At 36.3% G+C, this 26,579-nt stretch overlaps 1 protein-coding gene across 1 annotated transcript; it reads left to right on the plus strand.

The window, feature by feature from the left end:
- Positions 1 to 25,857, plus strand: LOC126368831 (uncharacterized). Its single transcript, XM_050012992.1, has 4 exons — positions 1 to 157; positions 18,502 to 18,619; positions 20,616 to 20,714; positions 24,817 to 25,857. Exons 2-4 carry the CDS (start codon positions 18,604 to 18,606, stop codon positions 24,960 to 24,962), a joined length of 261 nt encoding a protein of 86 aa, XP_049868949.1. The 5' UTR covers positions 1 to 157; positions 18,502 to 18,603; the 3' UTR covers positions 24,963 to 25,857.
- The last annotated feature ends 722 nt before the right edge of the window (positions 25,858 to 26,579 follow it).

The following is a 26,579-nucleotide window of genomic DNA, read 5'->3' on the forward strand; positions in this document are numbered from 1 at the left end:
TCGAACTATGTGACTCGCCTGCTTCTGATGGCTCGTGGTTCGCTGATTGAAAATGTGAAGTGGCACAACTGTTTCTCACTCAACTGTCACTGAGCCGAGGTTTACAACAAGTGTTCGGGATTATGTCGCCGTGGGATTAGCGCGTTAATTTTTAATGGTACGCTGCTCTCTACTGATTAATATATCTTGCTAATGATATTATTAGATTTAAGAATTCTGTTTTCTTTTTAATTAATTTTCACAGGCATACTGTAGTAACTTATAATTATTGTAGAGACAGGTACGTAAAAATATGTTCTAGAATACCAATATTTCTTTAGAGATAAAGCCTAGCATAAATAACGAAAAAAGTATTTTTTGCAAACTCTCAACATTGAAATCAGAATCAGTCATACAACGTAATTATCATAAATAAACTTGTTGAAGGTCAACGTAAAAGTGTATTCAACAGTGACCAGTCATTTGGTGATAAATAAATCTAATAAATCACAATTAAAATTGTCGTCAAAGCATTTAGCGTTTATTTATTGTTTTAGACCAAATGCTCATCCTTAGGGAAGCCCGTGGTGCTTTATGGATTCATGCCATAAATCACATTAAACTGGAAGCGGATATTGAAACAGACATTTACTTAAGTACTTTAAAATTATTTTAAACAAAACCGGCATCCTAAGTAAGTAATTAAAAAGTTTATTGTACAAACCGTCCAGTGTTACTGTTTCACAATTATATTAAACAAAATATACTTAAGTTAACACCGTCACGCCTGTATCCCCGAAGGGGTAGACAGAGAAGTGTATAGTATATACGTATTATAATAAACGATTTCTAAAAATCAAATCAAATCATAATAATTTATTTGCATCAAATGTGGTACATAAAGGTACATAAAGGTATATTATATTCTATTCATACGCACATTCCTCGAAAGCTATGTTAAAAAAATACATCATAATACACCATGTACATGTGAACACACACACACACACACACACACACACACACATGTACATGTGTTTAAGTTCCATGTATAATATACCACACATACTAATGTAAGTACACACACTATATTATGGTGTTGTTTGGAAGAGATCTTATTCACCTTTCGTTTGCTTCAGTTGTCTAGATATCTTGTAAGTACCCACCTATAAGTTAGACAATGAAACTGTGATTATTAGAAGTCAGACGAAACAATAATTTTGTCACATTATTATTTCGATGGGCTGGATACCCAATAAATTAACCTTCACAATAAATTTGAACAAAGTGCCTTCAATTGATTATTTTAACAAATCGACACAAGTGACTGGATTCAAATTTGGACGGCTTTGAAATTATTGTTAACGTTGAAAATCATAACTAAGTACGTGTTATTTATCCTCCCAAAACGAAATAAAACTTAACGGTAACCCATCCAGTAAATGTTTTTTTTCTGTCGCTCTTCTAGATAATGCCCTTTATGAAGTGTTACCAATTAGAGCTCGAATAACGATTTGCATCCAAATTGCAGGCACTAATGATAAATTGACATGAATAGATTTAAATTAATTGATTTAGTCTATCATACACAGTGTACAGACAGCAGAGTGTACAATAGTAGAATTGCTACTTAGCACTAAGGCCGCCTATTGTACTTTTCTATTTCTCTTGATTTGTATTTTGCATTTCCTGTGGGTACAATAAAGTATTTGTTATGTATAGAAAGCCATTTTCATAGGGGTATTACTTAAGTAAGTACATAAACAAAAACTAAAAAGGATATATGCTATAATAAAAGATATGAAAAACGCTATAGAGGTATAAAATATTCTTACTTCTACTTTTTCCCCGCTGTGCGATGTACTTCATTTGAAACTTTGACTTGCAATCCTTTTATGAAGGATTTCCCAACCAAAGGAGGTGTTTCGTATTCACTTCTCAATCTTCAGAAGTGTATCTATCTTGAATGTTTAAAGCATTGATATTCTATCTATATATCAATCTATCAACACCATTTATACGAGGTCAAAGGGTAATCGACGCCTTAAAGCTAACTACATAATAAAGATAGAGTATGTGTTTTACCTAACCAGTAAATTCATTATTCTAATGAACACTACTTACTGAACATTTCTTACTTAATGTAGGTTAACCTCTGAAGGTATTTAGGCTTGCGCCTGGTAAGAATCCAAATATCTAGGATACCTAGGTAAGCACAATTATCCACTGAACTTGTCTGAACGGATTTAAATCGGAGACAAGCGGCCTGAAACGTACCTTACTGAATAATTTACGTCTGACTGAAGGCACAATTAATAATAATAATACGTAATAATTCATAATTCATTTATTTGCAATAAAATAACAATAGAACGGGAATTCTCCGCCCCGCACCAATTCGTATCGGGCGCCGACCTCACCCCCTCTAGACCCTACTTTAGTCGTAAATTGCCGTAAGCCACTAAGAAGTAAGAGGGAGAGCGAATTGACCGTATCTCTCTCGCACTTACGCGGTAAAGCGGTACACAGTAAAAATGAAATTTTTATATGAAGTGTCCGGCGTGAAGGAACAATATAAGACATCTTTACATTCTGAGTACCTATTGAAATGGATTGCTAAAGCAAACTCAAGAATATTATTGAAGCTTGAATACAAGCGAATGTGAAAGAAGCTGAAGAACCATTGACAAAGAAACGGAAGCTTTAGCTACAAATATTCACAATACAACACGATAAAAGATCGGACTGGCCTTGTGTGAGTGTCTTTTTTATTATACTCAATAATATGTTGTTCCCTATTAATTAACACCAAATGTTCCCTAAAAATTACACGAGAATCAACTCTTTATTAGGTACTTGAAATACAAAGATCACCTTTACATCTATATGTCTATAGACTACCAACTATAGCTATCTTATCTATGGTTTAGGCCCTAAACCAGGGTTAGGGTTACTACATTTTCCATACTACGTTACTCAGGAGTTAGGAATACAGTAGAAAAAAATACCAATAATAACATAATAATAAAATAATAGTAGAATATATTATTTCTTTTTATTTTGGTGCAATAAAGTGTATTTGTATTGTTTGTATTGTAAATACCCGTGGAAACATGTCAACAAGAAAGAAAAAAATATGAGCTTAATTATGTAGGTACCTAGCTCATTGTTATACCACCAAAAAACAAGTAATGTAATATAAGACGGAGTATATGAGTCGGAAATGATTTGTGGCCTCATAAGATTTGCAACACAAACCATGTGGAAGCACCGACGTTTTGGGGGCAATTTATTTCTCGAAGACCTTTTACTTTACAATCGAGTAAAAACATACCGTTTTCAGAAGTAAATTTACTTTTAATAGGATACCGCTTCTAGTATATTGTGTCCGTGACTCTCCATATTCTACTTTATTTGATGACTACCAAGAATATAATTCACATATTTATTTCATGATATACCTAGGTATGTATATGAAAAGGGCTGCCATATAATTGTAATCTACGGCAAGCTAGCGGTACAATAATGATGGGATATTACCTACCTACTATACTACATAAAAGTGCAAATATTTTCCCACAATATTTATACACAGTACCAAAAAAATGCTATTTGGGGCAAAAAACTGATCCGGATAATCCCATCAGTCATTCTATAGAACTCTTTATAATCTTTTCGGTAGCGACCATTTTAAAAGCTCCGTCGCTTGGGAAGCTTTCAGATTGGTGTACTAACATAATTATTTCATTAGTCGTCATACAAAGTCTCAAGCTTTGGGCGTGTAGAAAAGTCAATCTATAGGAGTTGGTTATTAGTCGTGAAGCCTTCAACTAGATGTAAAGTAGTGTAAAGTCTCTTTTAGTTAATGAGGTCGCGCCAGTGCATACAGTAGGGTGTTATGAAGTTATGAGCTGTAGCTAACAGAATTTTGTAAAATTATGTGATATTGTAGCTGTGTTATGAAGTTTTTGCTAGGATTGACAAAAGTTTCACTTTTTGGGCACTCGTTGTCTTTATGTTATGTATTGTTTTTCTTTACTTATTTGTATAAATGACTGTTTGTGCCAAAATAAGTGAAAAAAAAAAGTTTGAGTTTGCAATCTCATTCTTGCCGTTTATATAAGCTCTAAATAAAAATAAAAGTACTTACAGACTTTAAACAAAATCAATTACTTACCTTTGGATTGTCTAATACCTTTGATTTGGATTGTTTGCAACAGCTATTTATTTGAGAATAAATAAAATAAAAAAATACCTCACTTCAGAGATTAAACAGACAGACTTATATTTCCACATTCAAGCTTACCGCTGAACTTCAGCAAACGAGAACGTAACGAAATTCCGAATTAACTTTTATTATTCGAATTAAGGAAAACAGTCGTAAAAACAGGAAACAAACCCGAATACTTACAAACGAAATGATGTGCAGAAACGGAAAAATAAGCTTTTGTGGCTTTTCGTGTTCATATAATTGAGCTGGAAATTGTGCGACAGCAGTTATAATTGCAATTACCGTCCTTTTCTTTTTTCCTTTGAGTTTGTAGCAGTTTTTGAACAATTAGAATGGAAACAACGATGTAAGCGCCTAATTGCTTTGTTATTAAGGATATTATTGAAAACAGACCCCTTTTATGTTTCAAGAAAATTAAAGCAATCTCGGCAGATTATAGATAGCTTACGTATACGACCAAAAGTCACCCAATAGTCGCTCGATTAACTAAAAGGGTTCATTTTTTATGTCATTAAAATAATGTCAGCTATTTAAAGCAACAGGAACTTCCGCACATTTCGGTTCGCCATTTTGCTTTATGGTCAAATTGATCAACGAAAATTAATCTAACCAATTTTAACAGGGTGCAATAAATAACTAGAACAATACCTAAATACTTCAAATTAAAGTGAGATGTAAAGGTGATCAAATAATAATAGTACTTATTTATCATATTTTATTATTTGTCCGCAGTAGGACAGGCGAAAGAAATAAAGGTATGTACAAAGAATTGTACCTAAGTACGTATACAGTTGACGTAGTGTTTAACAAACTAACAAGTAATAAAGCAATCACGGCGATAGTGGAACATATTCAGAATAACAATATCTCCACGTACTGACCTTAGCTAGAACGGCGACAACGGATATTGGCTTCTAAACTTTGCGTCAAAGAGCTAAATTTCCTGAAAAAACAGCCAGACCAACATAATAAATCAGCGATCTTTGTAGATCGAACCGTCTTATAAAAATATTATGTTTACCATAGATGAACACCTACAGACTACAGACAAAACTGTTACCCACGACGAACACACTAATTGCCAAATAGCAATCTGTTCGAATCAACCTTAATCATGAACAAATTGAATTTTATGTGTCCTCTAGATTCCACAATATAGTAACAGGGAGGGTCCGCTTTTCTTATTGATTTCTTCCATTTCGCTCTGTATGTGTGTATGTCTGGATATCGTTACCAGAAAACTCATTACTTTAGGCACAGAATAAATAATAGTACTTTAGGAGACATCCATCTGTGTCTTCACACAATTTACCAGAATGTAACTTCCATTGTTATTGTTGATACTTTTATGATAGTAAAACTTCTCCTTTATGTTCTGGGGTCTTAGCCACAGCAAGTTGCAAATTATGAAAATCCACAGCGACAGTAATAAAAATGTATGGGATCTACATAAGGTGTCATGTCTATCCTATCATATAATCGTTTGCAACTTGGCTAAGGGACCAGTTCGGCTTACCACCTCGGTTTGGTCTAGCGCCTCGGTCGTGTAGTCAAGCCATAAAACCTACATAACTTTAGTTTGAGGTATGATAATGGACCGAGTTGTCACGTTAATTCGCAACCTAGAGACATCTAGGATAGGGCGACAACAAAGTTACTTTTACGTAAATGGGAATTCCAGAAATCTCCAAATATTTGGGGACATGTCGCTCTCCTACGAGTCTACGAGCAAAACACATTTATGTGGGAGGAAAGTTTGGGATGTCGATTATTCATGTGATCTTACCATCTCTGCGCCTGGCAGACTATATTGGATCTTTGCAAAACTTATTACTTGTACTTGATTTTATGCATTTTTATATAAAATAAAATGAAACATACGCAGTACGAAGCATAACATGAAGATGCTGGATGCAGTTTAGCAATAAGGTCATTTACTTCGCTAAGTGTAGATCTTCTATAGATCATCCCGTTTTCCTCAGGGTCCGCTTACCGAACCTAAAGATTTGACAGGTCCGGTTTTTTACAAAAGCGACTGCCTGTCTGACCTTCCAACCCGCGAATGGAAAACCAGCCCAATAGGTACAGGTTAGGTCACATATCTCAGAAAATGCATTTCTCGGAAATGTGGGTTTCCTCGCGATGGTTTCCTTCGCCGCTGAACACGTGATAATCATTTATGATCCAAACATGAATTCGAAAACAAATTCGACTATCATTGGTTGGATACGAACCTGCGACCTCGAGCGTGTCTGCGAGCGTTCTACCAAATGGGCTACATGTCCTGAGTTTATGTTTTGTACAATAAAGAATTATTGATTGTCTGCCTATCCTTGACTATGGATGCTCCCTATATTTTTGATGTGACGATCTTGGGACACCCTTATCCAATTTAGCCGAGACAAATGTAGCGTGAATATCGCGACAATTTCTCTAAATTGTGAAGGAAATTCTTATTCTTCTTTTCTCATTGCATTGCTGAAATCGTAAACTCTGTCGTCTCTTAAAATATTACAAATCCAAAAGGAATCTTGTTATGTAAACTACGATAAAATTTGCGAGTAGTAAAAGTTTTTATTATATCGCTTCAATCTGGGGGGTTAAAACGGCCACATCGAAGCAATTCATCTAAAAAAGCAATATTGCAATTTGACAATTGCGCATATAAAAGTAAGTAGGTACGCAATGCAAACAAATGTCAAATTACAATATTCCTTTTTAGATGAATTGCTTCGATGTGGCCTTTTTAACAGAGGGGTTAAAAAGGTCTTTTTACTTATAAAAAATTAAGATATGCTATGGATAGATTAATGACCCGAAGTCTCGAAGCATTAACCACACGCACACAAGTATCCATCAATCACACTTGTAATACTCCTACTGAGAGCTTGTGTAATCGATTGCTCCAATTCTAAGATAAATCTCTTCCGATGTACTACCGACTCCGTGGTGATAAAAGCGAATCTATTCAAGGTCCGGAGAATGACTTGTTCTGAAGTCACGTACACAATTGTGCGACAAAAAGAAACAAAGCTGGGAAAGTGTTTCTCTCAACTTATTATATGTCCTCAGTTATTGCTTGACCTAAATAACAAGATAAACCTGATATCTAGGTAGATGGTTATATACTGTTTTTTTCTACTTTGGCGGGTACAAAGCCATACCTACGTATACAAAGAAAACAAGTTTCGTAAAAAAATATCTCATTTGACTAGGTTGTCCTTTTTCCTAAGAATATGTACAGGACCACCTTGTGCAGTGTGGCGGTTCGATTCCCGGTGAGACTATTTTGGAACGAACTTTAATATATTGACACAGGTGAGATTCTTCTCCATCAACTCGTAGTGTAGCAGCATGGTATTAGCATAGAATAAGGCATAATACTACGATGGAACAAATTATGTAGGTATATTGTTTTTTTTTAAACAGTATTTCTCCAGGCATACTATTATACAATGGTGCTAATTCCTGTAAATACCATCTAATTTTATTTTAAGTTATATCTGTCATTTTCTTATCCGCCGAAAAGGAAAGGGACGGGTAATCGACAAGCATAAAATTTATGGAACACACGTCAATTTTAAGCACAAATCTAAACCAACCGTCTAAAAATTTTACATCCGTCAATAACCCGACACAGTTAAGTAGACAGCACGTCAAACGGATTGCATACCAGCGACGTACCTTTTGATTCGCCCGGGTTATTCATTCATTTACTCATTCTTCCTAAAATTAAGAGCTGTGAATCATCCGTCCCTTTCCTTTTCGACGGATATGAAAATGACAGATATAACTTAAAATAAAATTAGGCGGTGTCTGCAGGAATCGGGGCCGATGTCACTCTATCATACAAAATGTACGATGAAGTAACATATAGGTACTCAATCAAACACATGCCTTATGAATGTCCATTAGCTCGGATCGGGTCAGATAACAGTGCATGAGTGGTGCCACATACGTGTAACTACATATGATTTAAGCTTTTCAGGTTACTAATCTCGAGGACGAGGCACGAGTATAATCAATAGTTTATTTTTATTAAGATTATTTTGTATTTTATTTTTTCAAAAAAAGAATGCGATTTTTTATCGGTGTACAAGACCCGAAACACGGGCGGCCAAGATTGAGCTTCGTGTGACGTCACATATAACAAAATAAACAAAAACTATCTGTCAGGTTTCAAGTTATACTGTTTGACAGTTTCTTAGTTTATTGAAATGTAACGTCACTGGGGGAAATTACACGTGCGTGACCAAACGTTTTCGCGTGAAATTTGAAATTAATTCGATGAAGAAATATATATATTTTTTTTATATACTTAAAGCTTTTTCGAGAAAATACAATATTGTAAGAGGTATAAAATAAGCGTTTGTAATTTTTAAAATCATCATCATCAATTTAAGAGCCACGCTCTTGTCGGTGTAGCATTTTCCATTCCAGTCTATCAAAGACAAAACAAAAAAAAAATACAAATAATTAATATATATTTTTTTGTTTTTAAAATACATATCCGAAAACTGTGAAGTAGCCAATTGAAAGAAATCGAGGTTTCATTGCAGACAATCACATCAGAGCGTGATCAAAAAAGGCTCTTACGCAGTTTTCACTCATAAGGTGACGCTATAATTAGTCCGCTACTACGTTTGATCTCTGACTCCTATGACATGCCTTGGCGGAGAGCATGATTCAGTTTATCTTTCTCCTAACAAATATAACAGAGACAGAAGAACAAATGGATCTAAGTCGTGAGTTAAGAGTTAATTTCCTGCTGACCATTTATCTTGGGAAAACACATTGTCTAGAGGTCACAGGCCAAGAGTCTTCGTTGAAGACGGAAGCGTATAACAAAACATAATAGGATCGCAGGAACCGTGTCTGTAGGATTATGCCATCTATAGATTTAGTTGAGTTGTGTAGGCATATTCTTTTTTCTTATTCTATTTCGTCACTTATTCTGAGACACAAAGTGATTGCGGTTGAAAGCCCCTAGACATAAATGGGATTCAACTAGACGTGACTGTTGCTTACGTACTTACGTTTCAAAATGTAGACCATCTCACAACCGCCTTAAAAGCTCTAGTAGAGCACTTCTACTTAAAGAAGTTTCAGAAAATCACATACACATAATATAGTAGACAGCTTATATACGGGGTTTTAGTGACATCGTAACGAATACTGAGGAGAATGTTTCTGAGTTAATATCAAGTGGTATTTTCCGTCGAAAAATCATTTATATTGCGTTTTTTTTAAATAATTTTCAATTCTATAATTCTTGCGATGGAAAATTCAACTTTATATTCACCCAGATTAACGAGCTGTATCATCCCCTTCAGTAATCGTTACGTTGTCACTTACACTCAAGCCATACGAGTATGTGAATACATACTCGTGTCACCCACCCACACATACATATTTGTGTAACACCCATGTGTTAGTGACACCGTAACAAATACTGTGAGGTATAATTCTGGTTTGATATCAAGTGGGATTTCCTATCGGAAAATTCATAAAAAGATTATTGTTTCTTTTTAATTATTTTCGGTATCATACTTTTGTGAAAGAAATTTCCACTTGATATCAACTCAGAATCATGGTCAGAATCATCCCTCAAAGTTTTCGTTACCATGTCACTAACACCCCTCCGACCAAGTAGTTAATACAATAAGACACGTCAAAAAATACACTAACACCCTGTATACGTCCCGTTGCGTTGGTGACAGGCGTCCCTATACGAAACAGGTGATAAACAAAATCTGTTGTAATTGAAAGCAACGCAAACCACACCACACCACAATTCTCAACTCGCAATCAAGCTATCACAAACAAACAATCTATGATGTTTATTAACAATCATGTAAGTAAGCCCAATTTCATATAACCCTTTGAAGCACAATTTCTTTGTTTATTCGTATAATTAGTAGGGGCAAATGCATTATTAGCAAACAAAACATAAGTAGAGTACTTGTATATCTGCTCATGGCTTGAGATATACCTAAATGTGACACATCCTAAACAATAACCGTTCACATTAACACCTAAACGACGTATAATAATCGATTTACACTACGATTTATTGCTTGTTTATCACGACGTAAAAACATTTATGTGGAAAATGGAAAGGCACATGTAAAGAAATGTTTGAAGTTGAAATTTTCCATAGTATACACGTACATACTATAGTAAAGTTGTCAGTCCATTCATATCTCTCGTATATTTTCAGGATTCGGAATGTATTTTAGTTCAAACAAGAACTCTAATAAAAAAGAATGTCGATTTAGGTATGAACAAAACGTGGGCGTAATGCTATACGTGCTATAATGGTAACTACCCAAAGGCGTAGGCAGAGGTGTATAATAATATATATGCACCCACTCTAACTATGAAATTCCCTATTAGTCCGTCAAAGCCTAAAAGAGTTCTTCAAATTCGTTTTATAACATTATCTTTGAACACGTGTCCTTTCGGAATAGGTCGTCAACAAGTCGCCGTAAGACGATTTAAGGTCTGTTCAATTCAATGGGTACAAATACTTATCTAAGTATAGCAATTATGCATTATTAATGTTTAATGCTCAATAAATACATCTTTTTTTTCTTTCATGTTATAGCGTTTAATTAAAGTTAAATGAACTTTGAAGATTTGTAACCGAACAGAATATCATAGGTTAAAACTAACTAAACTAACTAACATTGAAAGCGATTGCAAATTGTATCCAGACGACCTGTGACTCTATCTAGGTACCTAAATAGGGATTACAGACGTGAGTTTATGTCCCTATAGTATCCAACGTTCACCACGTTTCCATTATTTAGTCTGTAAATTAACTTTAAGTCTGTCTACGAACGTCTTGGACTAAGGCGATTCTCACACGGCGCGGATTTTGTTGCGTGCACCGCGAGGCGAGGCGGTTTTCATGTGTTAGGTATCAGCGGATTACATACATACAAGATTGATCTCCAACCGCGTCAAATCGGTCGTGTGAAAATCGCCGAAAAGAAAGCTACTACGAAATTCGTGGGAGAAAATATTAAAGTAGTACGTAAATAAAGTTAGGAAATAAAATATATCGTCTAAGAGTTCGCGTGTGCAGTGTCCTCGAACATGATAGCGAGAAGATGAGTGGTCAATGCCAGTTCAAGAGACTCCTACATAGACTATTTATATCTTATGAGCGCAGCGCTCCATTTCTTATTTTATTTTACGAGAAAAAATATTTTAGAATGTTTACGTGACGCGTATATATACATGTTTTGTACTCGTATTTGGTGAGTAAAGCATTTTCTTTAATTGGGAATATTATAGTCGTGAATTAAGTTTGTTACATTGGGTAATTAAATAATGATTGAATGCTTGATGTATGCAATTTAACATTTTGTATCTAACCATGATATTTATTTTGGATTAGACATAATTGACGTTAGTAATAATTTTGATTATAAACGGTTTCATGCCTCACTTACGGAATGATTGACTCCAGTAGTAAATTGTTTATGTATACTGATACTAATGATAAACATAAACGTCTTTTTAACCTCCTTCTTTTAGAAACTAGTAAAAAAGAAACTATAACTCTATAAAACCTCAGTATTATAATTATTATGAAATTTTCCAGGACTAAGTAAGTATCTATCTATTGGAAGCTACTACTTAGTACAAAAATCGTGTAGTATTTCCAATAGAAAGGACAGTAATTGGAAGACAAGTTCCTATTTTAATTGTAGATATTTTCATTATTTTCGGGTTCTTTATTTTCAAAGGTTAGGTGTTCGTAAAAAAAATCTACTGCTTTTACGAACACCTAAAGCGTCGCCTGACCATATAACTCCACAGGGGAGCAACCTCGGTCTAAGTAACCTTCATTTCAGTTTACTTAACGATTTTCTTAATACTTTATTGCTTATTTTTCTTAATAAAATGCACGAAATGAGAAGAACCAAGTATTATAGGGTCGAAAATGAAGCGCTTGGTATAAAACTCGTATATCTTATTAGAAATAAAATACAAGAAATAAATCTTTTGGTTTCGAATGTCGACTATGCTTGTTCATATGTAAATCTTACCCTTTACTGTAAATATTATTTTCGGAGTAGGTAAACATGTTCATCTGAGTGTAAAAAGCTGCTTTCCATTCGAGCGATTCGTAACATATTATTAGAGTAAATCCACACTAAATCATCGAAAGTCTCAAGTAATAAATTCTCAAGCGTACATTCACTAAAAGTTTTAGTCTAAAACATGCATAATCGTTTATTTAGCTTAGGTCTGTACTAGTAAGTAGAGCCTTAAATCGTAAGCAATCAACATTTCTTGCAGATTACGAACATATAAGTCAGTACCTATATAAATAATAACGTCAGTAATACTGAGGAATAATTAAGGTCTACAAAATACTTGCCTACTTGGTCTTGGTCTTGGTTTGGTCTTGGTCTATAGGCTTTACGACATGCCCGCGATGACATTCTTTAGGTAAACCTGTTAAAGCTTTTTATCTATTCCCCTCACTTGGTTGGTATGAAAACAAAACATTAGAATAACGTTTATGTTATTAGTCACTTATATCGCAAAGACGATCCGTGTTTCGGAAGGCACGTTAAGCCGTTGGTCCCGAATACTATTTACTACATAGTCGTTACATGAGTCATGTGGCCTTTGGCGGCTCAATAGTAACCCTGACACCAGGATTAAGGTTGGCAATCCACCTTATAACCCATACGATAGAAGAAGAGACCTATATCGGAAATCCAAAGGTACAGCATGGAAACCCCATATTCATTATGTGCCGCTTTACTGCGTAAGTGCAAGCGAGACCGATAGTCTGCGGGCGCTCCGTTACTCTTTAACGGTTTACCGCCATTTTGACTAAAGTGAGACGCACCGAGGGGGGAGGGGTAAATCTAGCTCGGCGCCGCCGATACGAATTGGTGCAGGCCGAAGAGAACCCCCGGTCTATAGGTACGTAGTAGGATTATTCTATGCCAAAGGTATACTCGCGAGAATAAGTAAATGGGTGTCTCGGAAGCTTCACTTATATCGATAACAGAATATCGTTCGGTTTCCCTACTGTATTGCAAAGAATAGGTGATATTTATTTTCCAAGAATACCTAAACGTCCCTTGTATCCAGTATAAGAGGTCTCTTGATATCTCACATCCCTAGACATAAAGATTATTGAATCGGAAACATAACATTTTTGTATAAGACATTGACTGATGTAATAACTGATTTGAGCTTGCAATGTCCTGACTAGGGACAGTCCGTTTACCCACTGGGAAACAAACCCGGGACCTACAGATAGCGTATCGTACGCCGTGCCTGTTTAAACAATTACACATTACTTAACTACATGGCTCATGTAACGACTACGTACTTACATCAGTAAGTAGTAACCGGGACCAACGGCTTAACGTGCCTTCCGAAGCACGGATCATCTTACCTTTAGACAATCAGGTGATCAGCCTCTAATTTCCTTACCAAACTTGGGATCACAAAGTGATTTTTGTGATTTATCCCCACCGGGATTCGAACCCGGGACCTCCGGATCGTGAGCACAACGCTCAACCACTGGACCACGGAGACCGTGAATCATATCAGGAGCCTATGGCGGCTCAATAATAACCCTGACACCAGGGTTGATGGGGTTTGGTAATCCACCTCACAACCCACACGATAGAAGAAGAAGACTTAAGTACCTACATCATCTACAACTTAAACATAACTGGCGAAGAGTGGGTGTATATACTACCATACACCTCTGCCTTCGGATCCCCGAAGTATCCACAGGCGTAATGCTATTTATGTTTTTTCCTGCATTACTTACTTATTTACGTTATAAAGAATTCTAAAGAAAGCATTATCTATTGTAAGTAAAACGATTCGAAGGGATCATTGGACCCTTTTTGTCCTAATCGGTGGTTCACGCTCGGACGCCCCCTAACTCTTTTGACTTTGGAACATACCTTTTCACGAAGAAATAATAAAGTAGGTACGCCATTACATCATTTATAAAAAACTTTTCTAATAAGTAGCTGAATAATTAAACTCCACTCACTGGAAATAAGTAAATATCACGATTCCACATACATGAGTGGTTTGCGGTAAAAAATATATAAAATTCACATTTAGGTATTGACAAGCACTCACCGTAAAATTACCGAGTGATCAAAGGACTCACCATAATTCGTATATAGAATTCACATATTTTATTGACAAGCTCTACAACGGTGATTCTCCAATAGAGACGTTAATCGACAAGAACTATATTTATTCCTAATTATAGTATATATTGTTGTATATCTATATATTCTCATATAGGTTTTTACTCATGTTTAATTTATAGAAGCCTCTTTTAGTGCCACCCTCGTCGTGTCTCGCATTAAACCTGACGTGTATTGCCGATCTAAAAATTCTTCACTCAAAAGGCGTCATTCCTACGTCATTCATATATTTTCATACTTAATTATATCGACAGCAGCGCGGTGTATCTCTTGTGTTTATTGGCCCCTGTGATTGCCTTGGAAACATTAAAGCGAAACATTAAATGAGGCAAATGATTAATCTAGGGAGAAATGTTCGTTATACGCTACGGAAGCACCACTCACGTGACTGCAAGTGTTTCTGATATAAATCTGATGATAAATCTGAACCATAATGTACGATTAAAATAGTAATTTAGATGATGGCCATTAATGTCATTTTGCCATTAGACGGATCACTAAAGCAAATTCCCTGTTTACCGTCCAAAATATTCAACGAAAGATAAATTTTCCATTTAGGTAAGACCGTTTTAAAATAGAACAAACTTCCGCGTTTCCTTTATTCAAATTTGATGTAAATTGAACGGGCTGTAGATTATAGCATTCGTCTAGGTACTTTAAATTTTACCAACTCAGTGGTGGAGTGAGGTGGGAAATCCGATCGGAGTCAATTTAGAAAAGTTCGTTCCGCAATCCCGAAACTCGTATGACATTTAACAACAATGGGTTAAGGTGTCTAGCCGTCACACTAGAGAGGTTTGGAAAGTCCATTAAATTACTTACTGGGTAACTATAGATTTTAAAACCAGTGTTCTTAATTTTTTTTTTTTCTTTCTTTATGGTTGTTTTTAATGTGCACTTGTTGTTTACTTTTTGGAAAACGTCTAATTGTCGGCGACATATTTTAGTCTTAGACTTGCGATCTACCGTACCTAGTTACCACATCACATTTTGTTCGGAGGCCTCCCAGGCCTTTGAGGATATTTCGGTCTTTAGTTTCGCTCCGCATTTTATTATTTTTATACCTATATCAGTGTAATATATTACATTACCTCGTAGTCTATTCCTTAATGTATGCTAGCTACCACCATCCTCAATAACTTATAGATGAAATTACGCAAACAGGGTTTAATTTAATCCTTTGACCAACACTCTGTAATTATATCTACAATGATTCCCTCGGGAAGAGACCTCGATACCCGACCACTTCGGGTAACTAGTAATTATAAAATCGATCGTTTAGTTTTATAATAAAGGTTGGAACGTGATAGCGATGTACCTATTATTTATTAAGGTCGACTGCGTGTCGACTTTACACTTCATTATAATATGCTTTTAATTATGTAAAAGTTTTGCCAACAGACTAAGACCTTATAAATACTTTACTTATAGGTATTCGCTGCTTATTTAATTATTAGATATGAAGTCGTACTTGTACATAAACTTACATCCGAAATAATTACGTCGGTCGGCAATGTCGTAACAATTTGATAACAATTTATTTGTCAGAAATGTGGTACAATATTGGTCTAACATAACAACACAAGCATAACATAAACTCACGACTAGGGAATGCAATCCCAATCTCGAGATCGCAAATTCGAGATCCCGCGGGATTGGAAATATCAATCAATCTATCAATCAATAATACTTTATTGCACAACCACATATACAGAGGACATAAACATACGAATAAAAACATAAGCACAATAGGCGGCCTAAAATTTCGGCGCGAAATTTTCGGGATCTCGTCTAGTTCATAAAAAAGTAAAGTTAGGATGGCTGAAAACGATAAAAACTGCTTGTTTGTGATAGTGAGATGTGAGATTATTTACAACAATATATTTTTTGAAAGAATTATTCAATATTACTAACTAAATAATATTACTTATGCTTTCTTTGGAAATCAGCATAATGAACACAATGTGATACTGTTCTTTTGACTTAACTTTCGCTAGCTAATCGAAAGACCGTAACACTATCTCATACGTAGATACACGAGCTGTTGTAAGCAAAGTCGAGAAGAACAAGTCAGAATTAATTGGGCAAGTAGGGATGAGAGTTAATGTAATAGTTTTCTCCGTGCCGTGGTTCCCACGTTGCGTGTGACTACGTAATTACGGCACTGGACCGAAAACGTGACTTCGGGATGAATCATTTTGGGCGATAACGAAACCACTTTTTGTTCGATTAGCTTCCTTCACACCAGATCGTCTTTCGTAACTACTACGTGGTCCAGTAGTTGAGCGTTCTGCTCGTGATCCGGAGGTCCCGGGTTCTACTCCCAGTGGGAACAAATTACTTTGTGAACCCTAGTTTGGTTAGGACATTGCAGACTGATCACCTGATTGTCTAGAAGTAAGATGAATCGTGAAGGAACGTTAAGCCGTTGATCCCGGTTGATACTTACTGATGTAAGTACGTACTCGTTACTTGAGTCAAGTCAGGGGCCTTTGGCGGCTGAATAATGACCCTGACACCAGGGTTGATGAGGTTGGTCATCCACCTCACAACCGACACGATAGAAGAAGAATACTACAAACTATAAAGAATATTGTACTAATTCATAAATAATCGTAACTTTTTATTTGTGAAACGAATGAAATATGAAAAGAAAACGAAATTACTATACAATACGTAGTCTAATCCTATGATGTACCTGTCTATTTGTCATAAGATCTATTGAGGAAGACTGAAGAGCGTGGAATAATGTATTTTTGTGTATTTCTGACAATACATGGATATTTGGCATCCATTTTCCGAGAATTCTATTTAATTATTTCGTTTTTCAATACGTATTCTAAGTATTTATTTGCTGTCCGAGCACTGGGAGTTTATTTACAAAGTCCGCACTCCATATTTCTGTTAGGTATACAAACAAAAAAATTAAAAGCCGGAAGCCGAAAACCGAAATGTCACGCGTGGCATGAACGCGTGGCAATATTCGCTAGTTTCCACGTTTTCATGAACTATTTTTAGCTTCGGCTTTTACTGTGTTTTCCGCATGTTTACCACAAAACATTGCGAAGGAAAGGATAAAAGAATGATAGAGGAAAAGATACTGTCAAAATCTTCCGCGGGAAACGTCAGGCTATATTCTAATACAGTTTCTACTAAGTATGTGGTGATCCTTGTCGGCTTAGGATGACATAACAAGTACGTACCTATGTGTTTTGGGTACTCTTACCAATATAAACAATCATAAAAGTATTATAGTCTCCGATTCAATTTACACAGGATAATAAAACTCTGGGTTAATATTATCATAACCTCGGCTCGTTTATGTGGCAGGAGCGACGGGAGGTTAAGGGTGCTATTAGTTTGATTGAAGGTTATTAAGAGGATATTTTGTTCTAAACAGGGAAAACAGACCCTACGGCTGACACTGATGTATTAGACTTCACAAAAAAAAATAACGAAAATTAGGAAAATACACGTTGAAGATATAGGCGGGGCTCATACCTCTTGATAAATTATGTGAAGAATAATGAGGCTCGAGAAAAGCAATGAGAAATGAAATAAGTTATTTATTTACGAATTTCATTTGACTTTTTCGGTGTCAGGAATGGACATTTTAATGAGTTTTTGGTGAGTTCTTTCGTGAATAATTTAGGAAAAAATACGTTAGGACGTCAGCTGTATTGTATATCAATGTCCCGCTTACTAATAGTCACTGTGCTATTTCTACCTACAGTAGAAATCCCAAAAAAATATACTGAAACCCAGTTTCGGTTTCTGTCTAAGGTAAGACTTGCTGCCGCTTTCTGTCTGACAGATATCGAGCAACTAGATCTCTAGACAACCAAGGACGCTTCAGAACAATATGCTAAAATATGTAAGAGTATAAAAAATCGTTCATTCGATTTCTATATACCTACGTAGACATAGATAGATTTGATACCAAACCTCGTACACAGATTTTTTCTGTGGAATGATTGAAATTCGATTGATTGAATCGGCTTTGTACGAGTACAACGGACTACTCGGCCGATTGTTGGACACGATTTAATCAATAATACCAATTATTCTTCTTTACAGATCCAGAAACGAGGAAGAAGCGATGATGTATTGCTGGCCACCTTCGTGAACGAACCACAGATTTCGTAAATATTTTGAAAAAGAAAATCGCAGAACTACAAAATGGCGATTGTGATAGGTAAGATTTAAAAATATAAGTAAGTATTTGTATTACCTGCAGCTGAAAAAAATCAATATTATTAATAAACAAACATAGCGATAGTGTCATTACAATTAAACAAGTAACCGATTTTAACATCTCGGTAAATATTGATTGCTTATTCAGATGGATTCAAGAAATACCATCGAATACAAAATTAAAAGAAGTCAAATAACTCGATATCTGGCAACTTGCTATGAAACTGTAACACAAAAGAGTATTTTTTTTTACTTTCCGGAGTAGTTGTCAGCGTACAAATAATAATTAAAGATGTAAAGATTTTTGTATACTACACCAAGAAGTCTTTTTAAAGATGTCATTTGTGCGTTCTATACTGGAATGTACATTGATAAAGTATTCTTAAACAGTTTATTTTGTAGTTAAGCTACATACGTAAACAGCCTATATACGTCTCACTGCTGAGCACAGGCCTCCCCTCAATCAACCGGAGGGGGTAAACTATTATTTACCTTGAACATTACATTTTATTTAACAACAATCACGCACAAAATAATATATTTGTAGCGGAAGATAATAGAGTTTCAGCGGAAAAAAATAATTAAGACACAAACTAACTAAGTAAGTAACTTGTTTGAGAACAAAAATATTTTTCTTTTTGATAAATAAATAATAAATAAGACTTATAGTATGTACAGAGCCAGAGGCGATGCAAAAGCTCGCGATGAATGGATATCTGTTATTCGAGCCCTACACTCTACATACCAACAGGGCATAAAAGGATTAGAAAAAGAAATCAGAAAACATTTATTCGCTTAGGATAGGTAGGTACAGAGTCACAATATGGTATAAAGCAGTGTTACAGCATCTCTATCCTGCTAATTATTATTAGCATGCAAATGTCAAAAATTCAAAAATTCTCTAATACTATTAGTAATAAGCCATTCGCGTAATTTAAAAGTCATAACTTTTAAGAGAACACTTATAGTAGTAGTTGGCAAAAAAAACCACCGTTTTGTAGTCAAAATGAGGTATCCGCGTAAAAAACACACAGATAAATGAATTATTTTGTACAGGCAGCTGTATCATTTCTCTGTGAAAATATGCGCTGGCGAACTATTCGCACGCTTTACAGGCTCTTAAAATTTTACTATTGGATACAGGCCAAATCCTAGTAGTTAGTACAAATACCCTGAAATGAAGGTTTTTTTAGACACATACATACATACATACATAAACTCACGCCCGTAATCCCAAATGGGGTGGGCAGAGCCACAAGTAATCAAAGACAACTTGCAGCCACTGTTGATACGAAGTCCTAAGATGGATATGATGAACCTTATGGTGATAAGGGATCAGCCTATCGCCCATAACACCAGTCCATTATGTTAGAGGACGCAATCCCTCTGTCGGTTTTTACGACATGCCCGGGAAGACAAGCAGCGGGTTTATTTATGCATTTCTGCATCTCTCAGCGTACGTATAGCTGCATCTGAAAGCTTTTAGATAACGTTTATAAAGTTTTTATTCTACTTAAGTAGAGCAAAGTCTACTTAGGCTTACGTTGTATTATTTTATTTAGCACTTAGACACTGACGGCTAAGAAAAATCCAACTTGAAAGTTGGATTCCATTGTGCGCACTTTGGACGCGTTTATGCGAATTCGTATCCAAAGCCAGAACACATAATAGTCCTTGATCAAAGTATCATCGTGTAATCTAATAGCAAATTGGTGGACGTAACCATGGTAACCAAGATCTTGAGCGAGTCTAATAGCGTCGATTTTCCCGATTTCGATGTGCGAGCTCTTGAGCTAGACACATCGGGCTGGGTGGATTGAATAGTATAATAAGCCTGAAGCGGTTATTATGATCGTGGTTACCATGATTGCGTCCACCATTTTGCTATTAGACTACACGATCCCGATCGCTAGGGCCATGACGTTGGCACATCGGTCAGGAGGGAATGGCAAATGTAATAACCGCTTTAGGTATAATAGTGGTATATCCGTGTGCAGGTCGTATGTACGTGCGGGGAGCGGTGGTGATGGTGGTGGCGGGCGGTGCGTCAGCCCGCGTCGCCGGCAAGGTTGGCGGCTACTCCAACAAGATGGGAGGTCAGTATTTACTATAACGGCCTCCGTGGTCCAGTGGTTTGAGCGTCCGGCTCACGATCCGATAATCCCAAGTTCAAATCCCGGTGGAGACATATCACGAAAATCACTTTGTTATCCCTAGTTTGGTTAGGACATTTCAGACTGATCACCTGATTGTCCGAAAGTAAAATGATCCGTGATTCGGAAGGCACGTTAAGCTGTTGATCCCGATTACTACTTACTGATGCAAGTTAGTAGTCGTTACATGAGCCATGTCGGGGGCCTTTGGCGGTTCAATAGTAACGATAGAAGAAGTATTTACTATATACAACTTCCGTTTAAATGCTACATTAACTGCCTGAGATCCTAGCCAAGTGGCAAATGTTCCTATTTCCACACTCTATAGATCTCGCGCGAAGCGAGACGTCTCCATCCTTGCAGTTACGCATCGTCCTTAAAGTCATAAGACCGAAAGTTCTTTTACAATCCAAACCCCATTGTTTAACTATTGTGGCTCGAAATCTCGGGCTTACGAAGTTAATGGTGTTCATTTAATTATGGCGGGTTATAGGTAGAAATAGAAACATTTGCAACTTGGCCATTGAAATTCTACAAGTGATTGGCTTACGCCATAAAGCTGAAATATCTGTAAATGATCTGTGAGTACAAAATGAAGTAACATTAGGTAAGGACTTTATTTTTCTGACTTAAATACAACAACAACATAAACAGCCTATATACGTCCCACTGCTGGGCACAGGCCTCCTCTCAATCAACCGGAGGGGGTATGGAGCATACTCCACCACACTGCTCCAATGCGGGTTGGTGGAGGTGTTTTTACGGCTAATAGCCGGGACCAACGGCTTAACGTGCCCTCTGAAGCACGGAATCATCACAGACAGACTTAAATATTTTAGTTTTATCGTTGCGTACAAGAATTTACGCTTCTCTACGTACTGCATCTAATAAATATGCAAAATCTTACAACAAAGTCTTCACTTAGCTTGTTTATCCCTATAACCACGCGGTAAATCTAATCTAATCTAATCTAGCCTACAAGATCCCACTGCTGGGCAAAGGCCTCCCCTTCCTCTTTCCATTTTTCGCGGTCCTGTGCGTATTCCGGCCAGTCCCTCCGGCAAGCGTCCAAGTCGCCACGCCATCTCTTTCGAGGTCTGCCACGACGCCTGTATCCGTCATGAGGCACCCAATGCGTGACGATCCGTGCCCACCGCTCAGGGTGCATGCGACGATCTTCGATGCATGAAAAGTTCCTGACATTAAACTTGTTTGAGAACAAAAATCTTTTTCTTTTTGATAAAATCGCAGGAAATCAATCTTTATGAACTTTTACGATTTATTCGAACGTTTCCTCATATCTTTTATTTTTAATAAGATTGAAACGTAGATAAGAAATGCGCGAACGTACGAAAAGGAAATAAGGTTAATAAAAGGCCTTTACTATTTTGTCCATAGCAAGAAACTTGCTCTCTGGGAGCCCACTATTGCATGCTCTTTGCACTTTATTACCGGTCCCCTAGTAACACTCGGGATTCTACACGTAACATAAAGAACATGAAAACAATCCTTTTACCTTAGTTTCTTATTTTATACCTCACTCACGTAGTTTCTGTTATGTTAACATATCTCGGCATCTCCTCGGGATATGCGAATATTTCTACTTTGTTGCGTTGCAGACTCTTAGAACTAGGTACGTACGTTATCTACTCTATTTAGTGTATAAAGCAGCATTCGTGATCGAAATGTATGATGAGCTTATCTAAATTTTATACTACCGGAGATTCATATGCCACTGGCTTCTTCTTCTTTGCGAGTCGATGGCTTTATAGCGCGCATCATAAAATTAGCAATATGATCAAGTAAAGTTTTAATAAGAAAATTAAGTTACTCAAGTTGGAATGGTCTTACGCCGCAGCGGTGTTACCTATCTTTCTTTGACATTAATACCTGAGAACAAGGTCAGAACTTACCATAATCCGCGTCATATCAGGCCAGTGGAGGCCTATAATCCGCGTACGTGGGCCCAACAAACATTTCCTTGCATTTTACTACCGGCTCAAGTCCCTTGGGAATTCTCACGTTGCCCGAAGGCCTCCGAAACAGTCCTTTTAACCCGGTGATCCGTGCACCGAAATCCTTGCCGACGACAGATTTATTACGAGGGCGTGTGAATTCAGGAGGATCGTATATCTTTGTTAGCTCAAAATGACTGACGTGAGCGAATGTACGAGGCTCGAATTTTTCCTTTGCACAGTCTAACGGAGATATTAAATTTCACGCTTTTAGAATACGGAATCTTTGCGAACGATTGAGGAATCACACGCTGTATTCAAATTTGAATGCTGCGTTCGTATCAGAAGTCAGAGGGAACAATATTTTTATTTGGCTACATAATCTTTATTGGAATCAAGGCTTATCAAATGAAGATAAATAAAAATCGCTTTTATGTTCATGATAAGTATTTCAGATTCGCGGATAAGCAATACTAATATAAAAAAATCTCGTAAGAGTTTTTATTATAGTTTTAGGATTAGGATATTATATTCCATAAAATTCTTTATTACCAACGATATGAGATTCGTCCCACGTAAACATCAGAAAGGTTGGGCTTGGGCTCTTCAGAGGGAATCTATCTGAATGCACAAACACACTCGCGCTTCCGTCCACATTGGACGACAATCTTCCTTATGTACTTTACACAAACTAATACGCGATGGAAATAGAATTTTCCCTGTAATATAAAGTATATAAATTCAGTTCAAAATATCTTTGAAATCTTTTCCGACAACCAAATTCTGATACGATATTTCTTTTCCTGTTATCTATCTCAAATCGGGAAATGAGACTTTGTGCGTATAACGTAAGCCACACATTTAACCACTGAATAAATAATTTATCTAGATGATATATTATTAAACGTTTTCATAATTTCCAACCAGATTATATTACTTCTGAAATTACTTCGAGTTTAATTAAAGTTAACGCATTAAAGTGGCTAAGTAGGGCGAACCCGAAGATTCAGTTAACAACGCATTACCTAACGGTTTTTTCTACGGATTTAACGTAGCTGTTAGAACAATACTTAAATTAAAAAAGGTTAAACTTTCCTTAAAATAAAAAAATAGAGTGCGCTGTAAGAAAATGCTTTCGTTTAACCTTCTAATTTCATGGATCACCGACATATTATGCTTCTTTCTGATTTAAAAATATCATCATCATCAGCCGTACGACGACGCCCACTGCTGGGCATAGGCCTCCCCCAAGGATCTCCACGACGATCGGTCCTGCGCCGTCCGCATCCAGCGGCCAAAAATATCAAAGAACAATTATTTATATATATACCTCTGCCATTACATCTTATCTTATCTTATTTAGCCTATACGATCCCACTGCTGGGCAAAGGCCTCCCCTTGATTTTTCCACTCCTCTCGACTTTGCGCGATCTCCGGCCAATCCTTGCGATAAGCATTGAGGTCGTCACACCATCTTTTACGCGGTCTGCCTCGACTTCTAAGCCCGCCCTGAGGTATCCAGTGAGTAACGACTCGTGCCCACCGCTCCGGATGCATCCGACAAACGTGTCCGGCCCAGTCCCACTTCAGTTTGGCGGACTCTTTACCTACATCAGTGATACCCGTTTTGGAGCGCAGTGTAGTGTTTCGCACACGGCCACGACCCTAACAATGAGAAAATTATCACGTTAAAGTAATACAGCGCCATCTATATTATTTTGGGGGAATGTTGCTAACATCTAATAAGCAAACATCTACTTTCCACAATTATAATTATACTGTCCAATATTAACTAATTATATTAATAATTTATATTTTACAATATAAATTACAATACAATATAATAAAGTTATGTATTTACAAAAAAAAGTTCTCATATAAATGAGAAATATGGAGAAATTAATATTAATCCGATTCAAATCGTATAACTGACCTGATTACGATTTATACGATTTGGATTTATACGACCTGATTTGGATTACTATCGGCATCTACGGACCGTAAAAGGTTCCCGTTTCGTAAAGGTCCCTTTTACTACTTCGACTTCGTAGTTTGCTTCTTATTTGTGAAAAAAAGATTTTATGTTTTAGGTAAATCTACGAGCGGTATCAACGAGGAGATCATTTGGATCAGCATAAGCATGGCGATAGCGATCGCCGTGTTGATAGCGATCGCACTCTGCTACATACTGAAGGAGAAGTGCAGCAAGCGACAGGCTTTTAAAGAACAGTCATGACGATATAAGCAGGAGTTCGCGAGACACGCTCTCGCGGATTCCCTCGCCGACCTCGAGTTTCCCTCCTACACCATGTATCCGCAGTACTCACCCGACGGCAAGGAATACTTCTACAATTTCCACCGCTTCGCCTACCTGCGAGACAGCTACAAACTACCCCCAAAAGACTACCCTAAAGAAAAAGAAGAGGTGTACATCACCGCGTGATCTCCTCACTGCCACAATGAGGACGAGCCTCCACACTCGTCGCTCCACAGATACTATAAGTACGAAGGAATAATAATACGTAAACAGTGGCAGTCTCATTGTACCGACTGTATTAAAAATGATCTTCAAAGGCAAACATAATATGTGTGTAGTATAGCATGAATAAATGTTTAGAAAAACAGTGAATGGTAGCGCATGTGTATATACGTGATCGTGATTTAAAATTAAATAATAAAATGAAAATACTTTATTTCTTTATAATATATTATGTACTTATTATATAAAACTAATGAATTTTAATATGAGAATGCAATTTGGAAAGTGTTATATCTAGTGGGAATGGCAATCTCTAACACAACTGTGATAGAAAGTTTTCGCTCAAGAGACTAAAAACTTTCTGCTTGTTTTATTTTACAAGTTAATATCTTAGAATTGAAAACCATGTTTGTAGAACAAAGCGAGGCGTTAGGGAGAGAATGTCTAAAGGGAGGGAGTGTGACAGTTGAGTCGTAGCCAATTGTGGCTACGTCGTAGCCGTCGTAGACATTCGTAACGGCGACAAGGCCAGGCTTTTGTTTGTACACGTGACTTCATATAGGTATTCACTCAATTCATATATTTTTACATAGAAAATTATAACCAGTATTATTTGCTTAATTATTATTCATTAATTAATGTAATATTTAAATGTAATAAATGTAATGTGCCAAACTAGTAGTTTGTTGTCAACAACGCAAATGGAAAATCAAAAGACATGATTGTATGTAATGATTTATTTATAATATAATATTGTTAACAAAATGTGTCAAAATAAGTGATTAAAGACCAAAATATATCTATCTTTTTTTAGAAAGAAATAAATATCGTATGAAAATAATTTGTCCTTCATTTGTATTCTATGTATTCCGGGAAGATTTAATTCAGTTAGAAGTTAATTTTACGGAATTCCGTAAATTAAAAGCCTACTGTAAGTTGAATCCGGGCACAAAGCTCAGACATTAATATTTATCATCCATAGAGACAACAGAAATTTGTTATTCTTAATTTGGGCCCGCTGTGAGCCTTTTTAGAATGAATTATATGAATTTATATTCCCACGCTCAAGTACATAAATTAGTCTTTGTTAAAGACGAGTGTGAATATAATGTTAGACATGTTAGTTAGCATTCTACTTTTACACTATTGTATTGTAATATGGTTCTGAATAAAAATACAAAGAATTATAACCTAGGTACAATACTTTTACCTCTGCAAATATCCTTTATTGGGTTCTTTGACGGTACATTATATGTATTTAAGTGAAATAAAAACGTAATATCCGAAAAAACAATCAGAACTTTAGCTACGGTTGTATTTTATTTATTTTTATTTATTTAGATAGGTATACCAACAGTATATAATTGTAAAATT

Source organism: Pectinophora gossypiella, chromosome 8 (assembly GCF_024362695.1).
Source record: "Pectinophora gossypiella chromosome 8, ilPecGoss1.1, whole genome shotgun sequence".
NCBI classification, from domain to species: domain Eukaryota; kingdom Metazoa; phylum Arthropoda; class Insecta; order Lepidoptera; family Gelechiidae; genus Pectinophora; species Pectinophora gossypiella.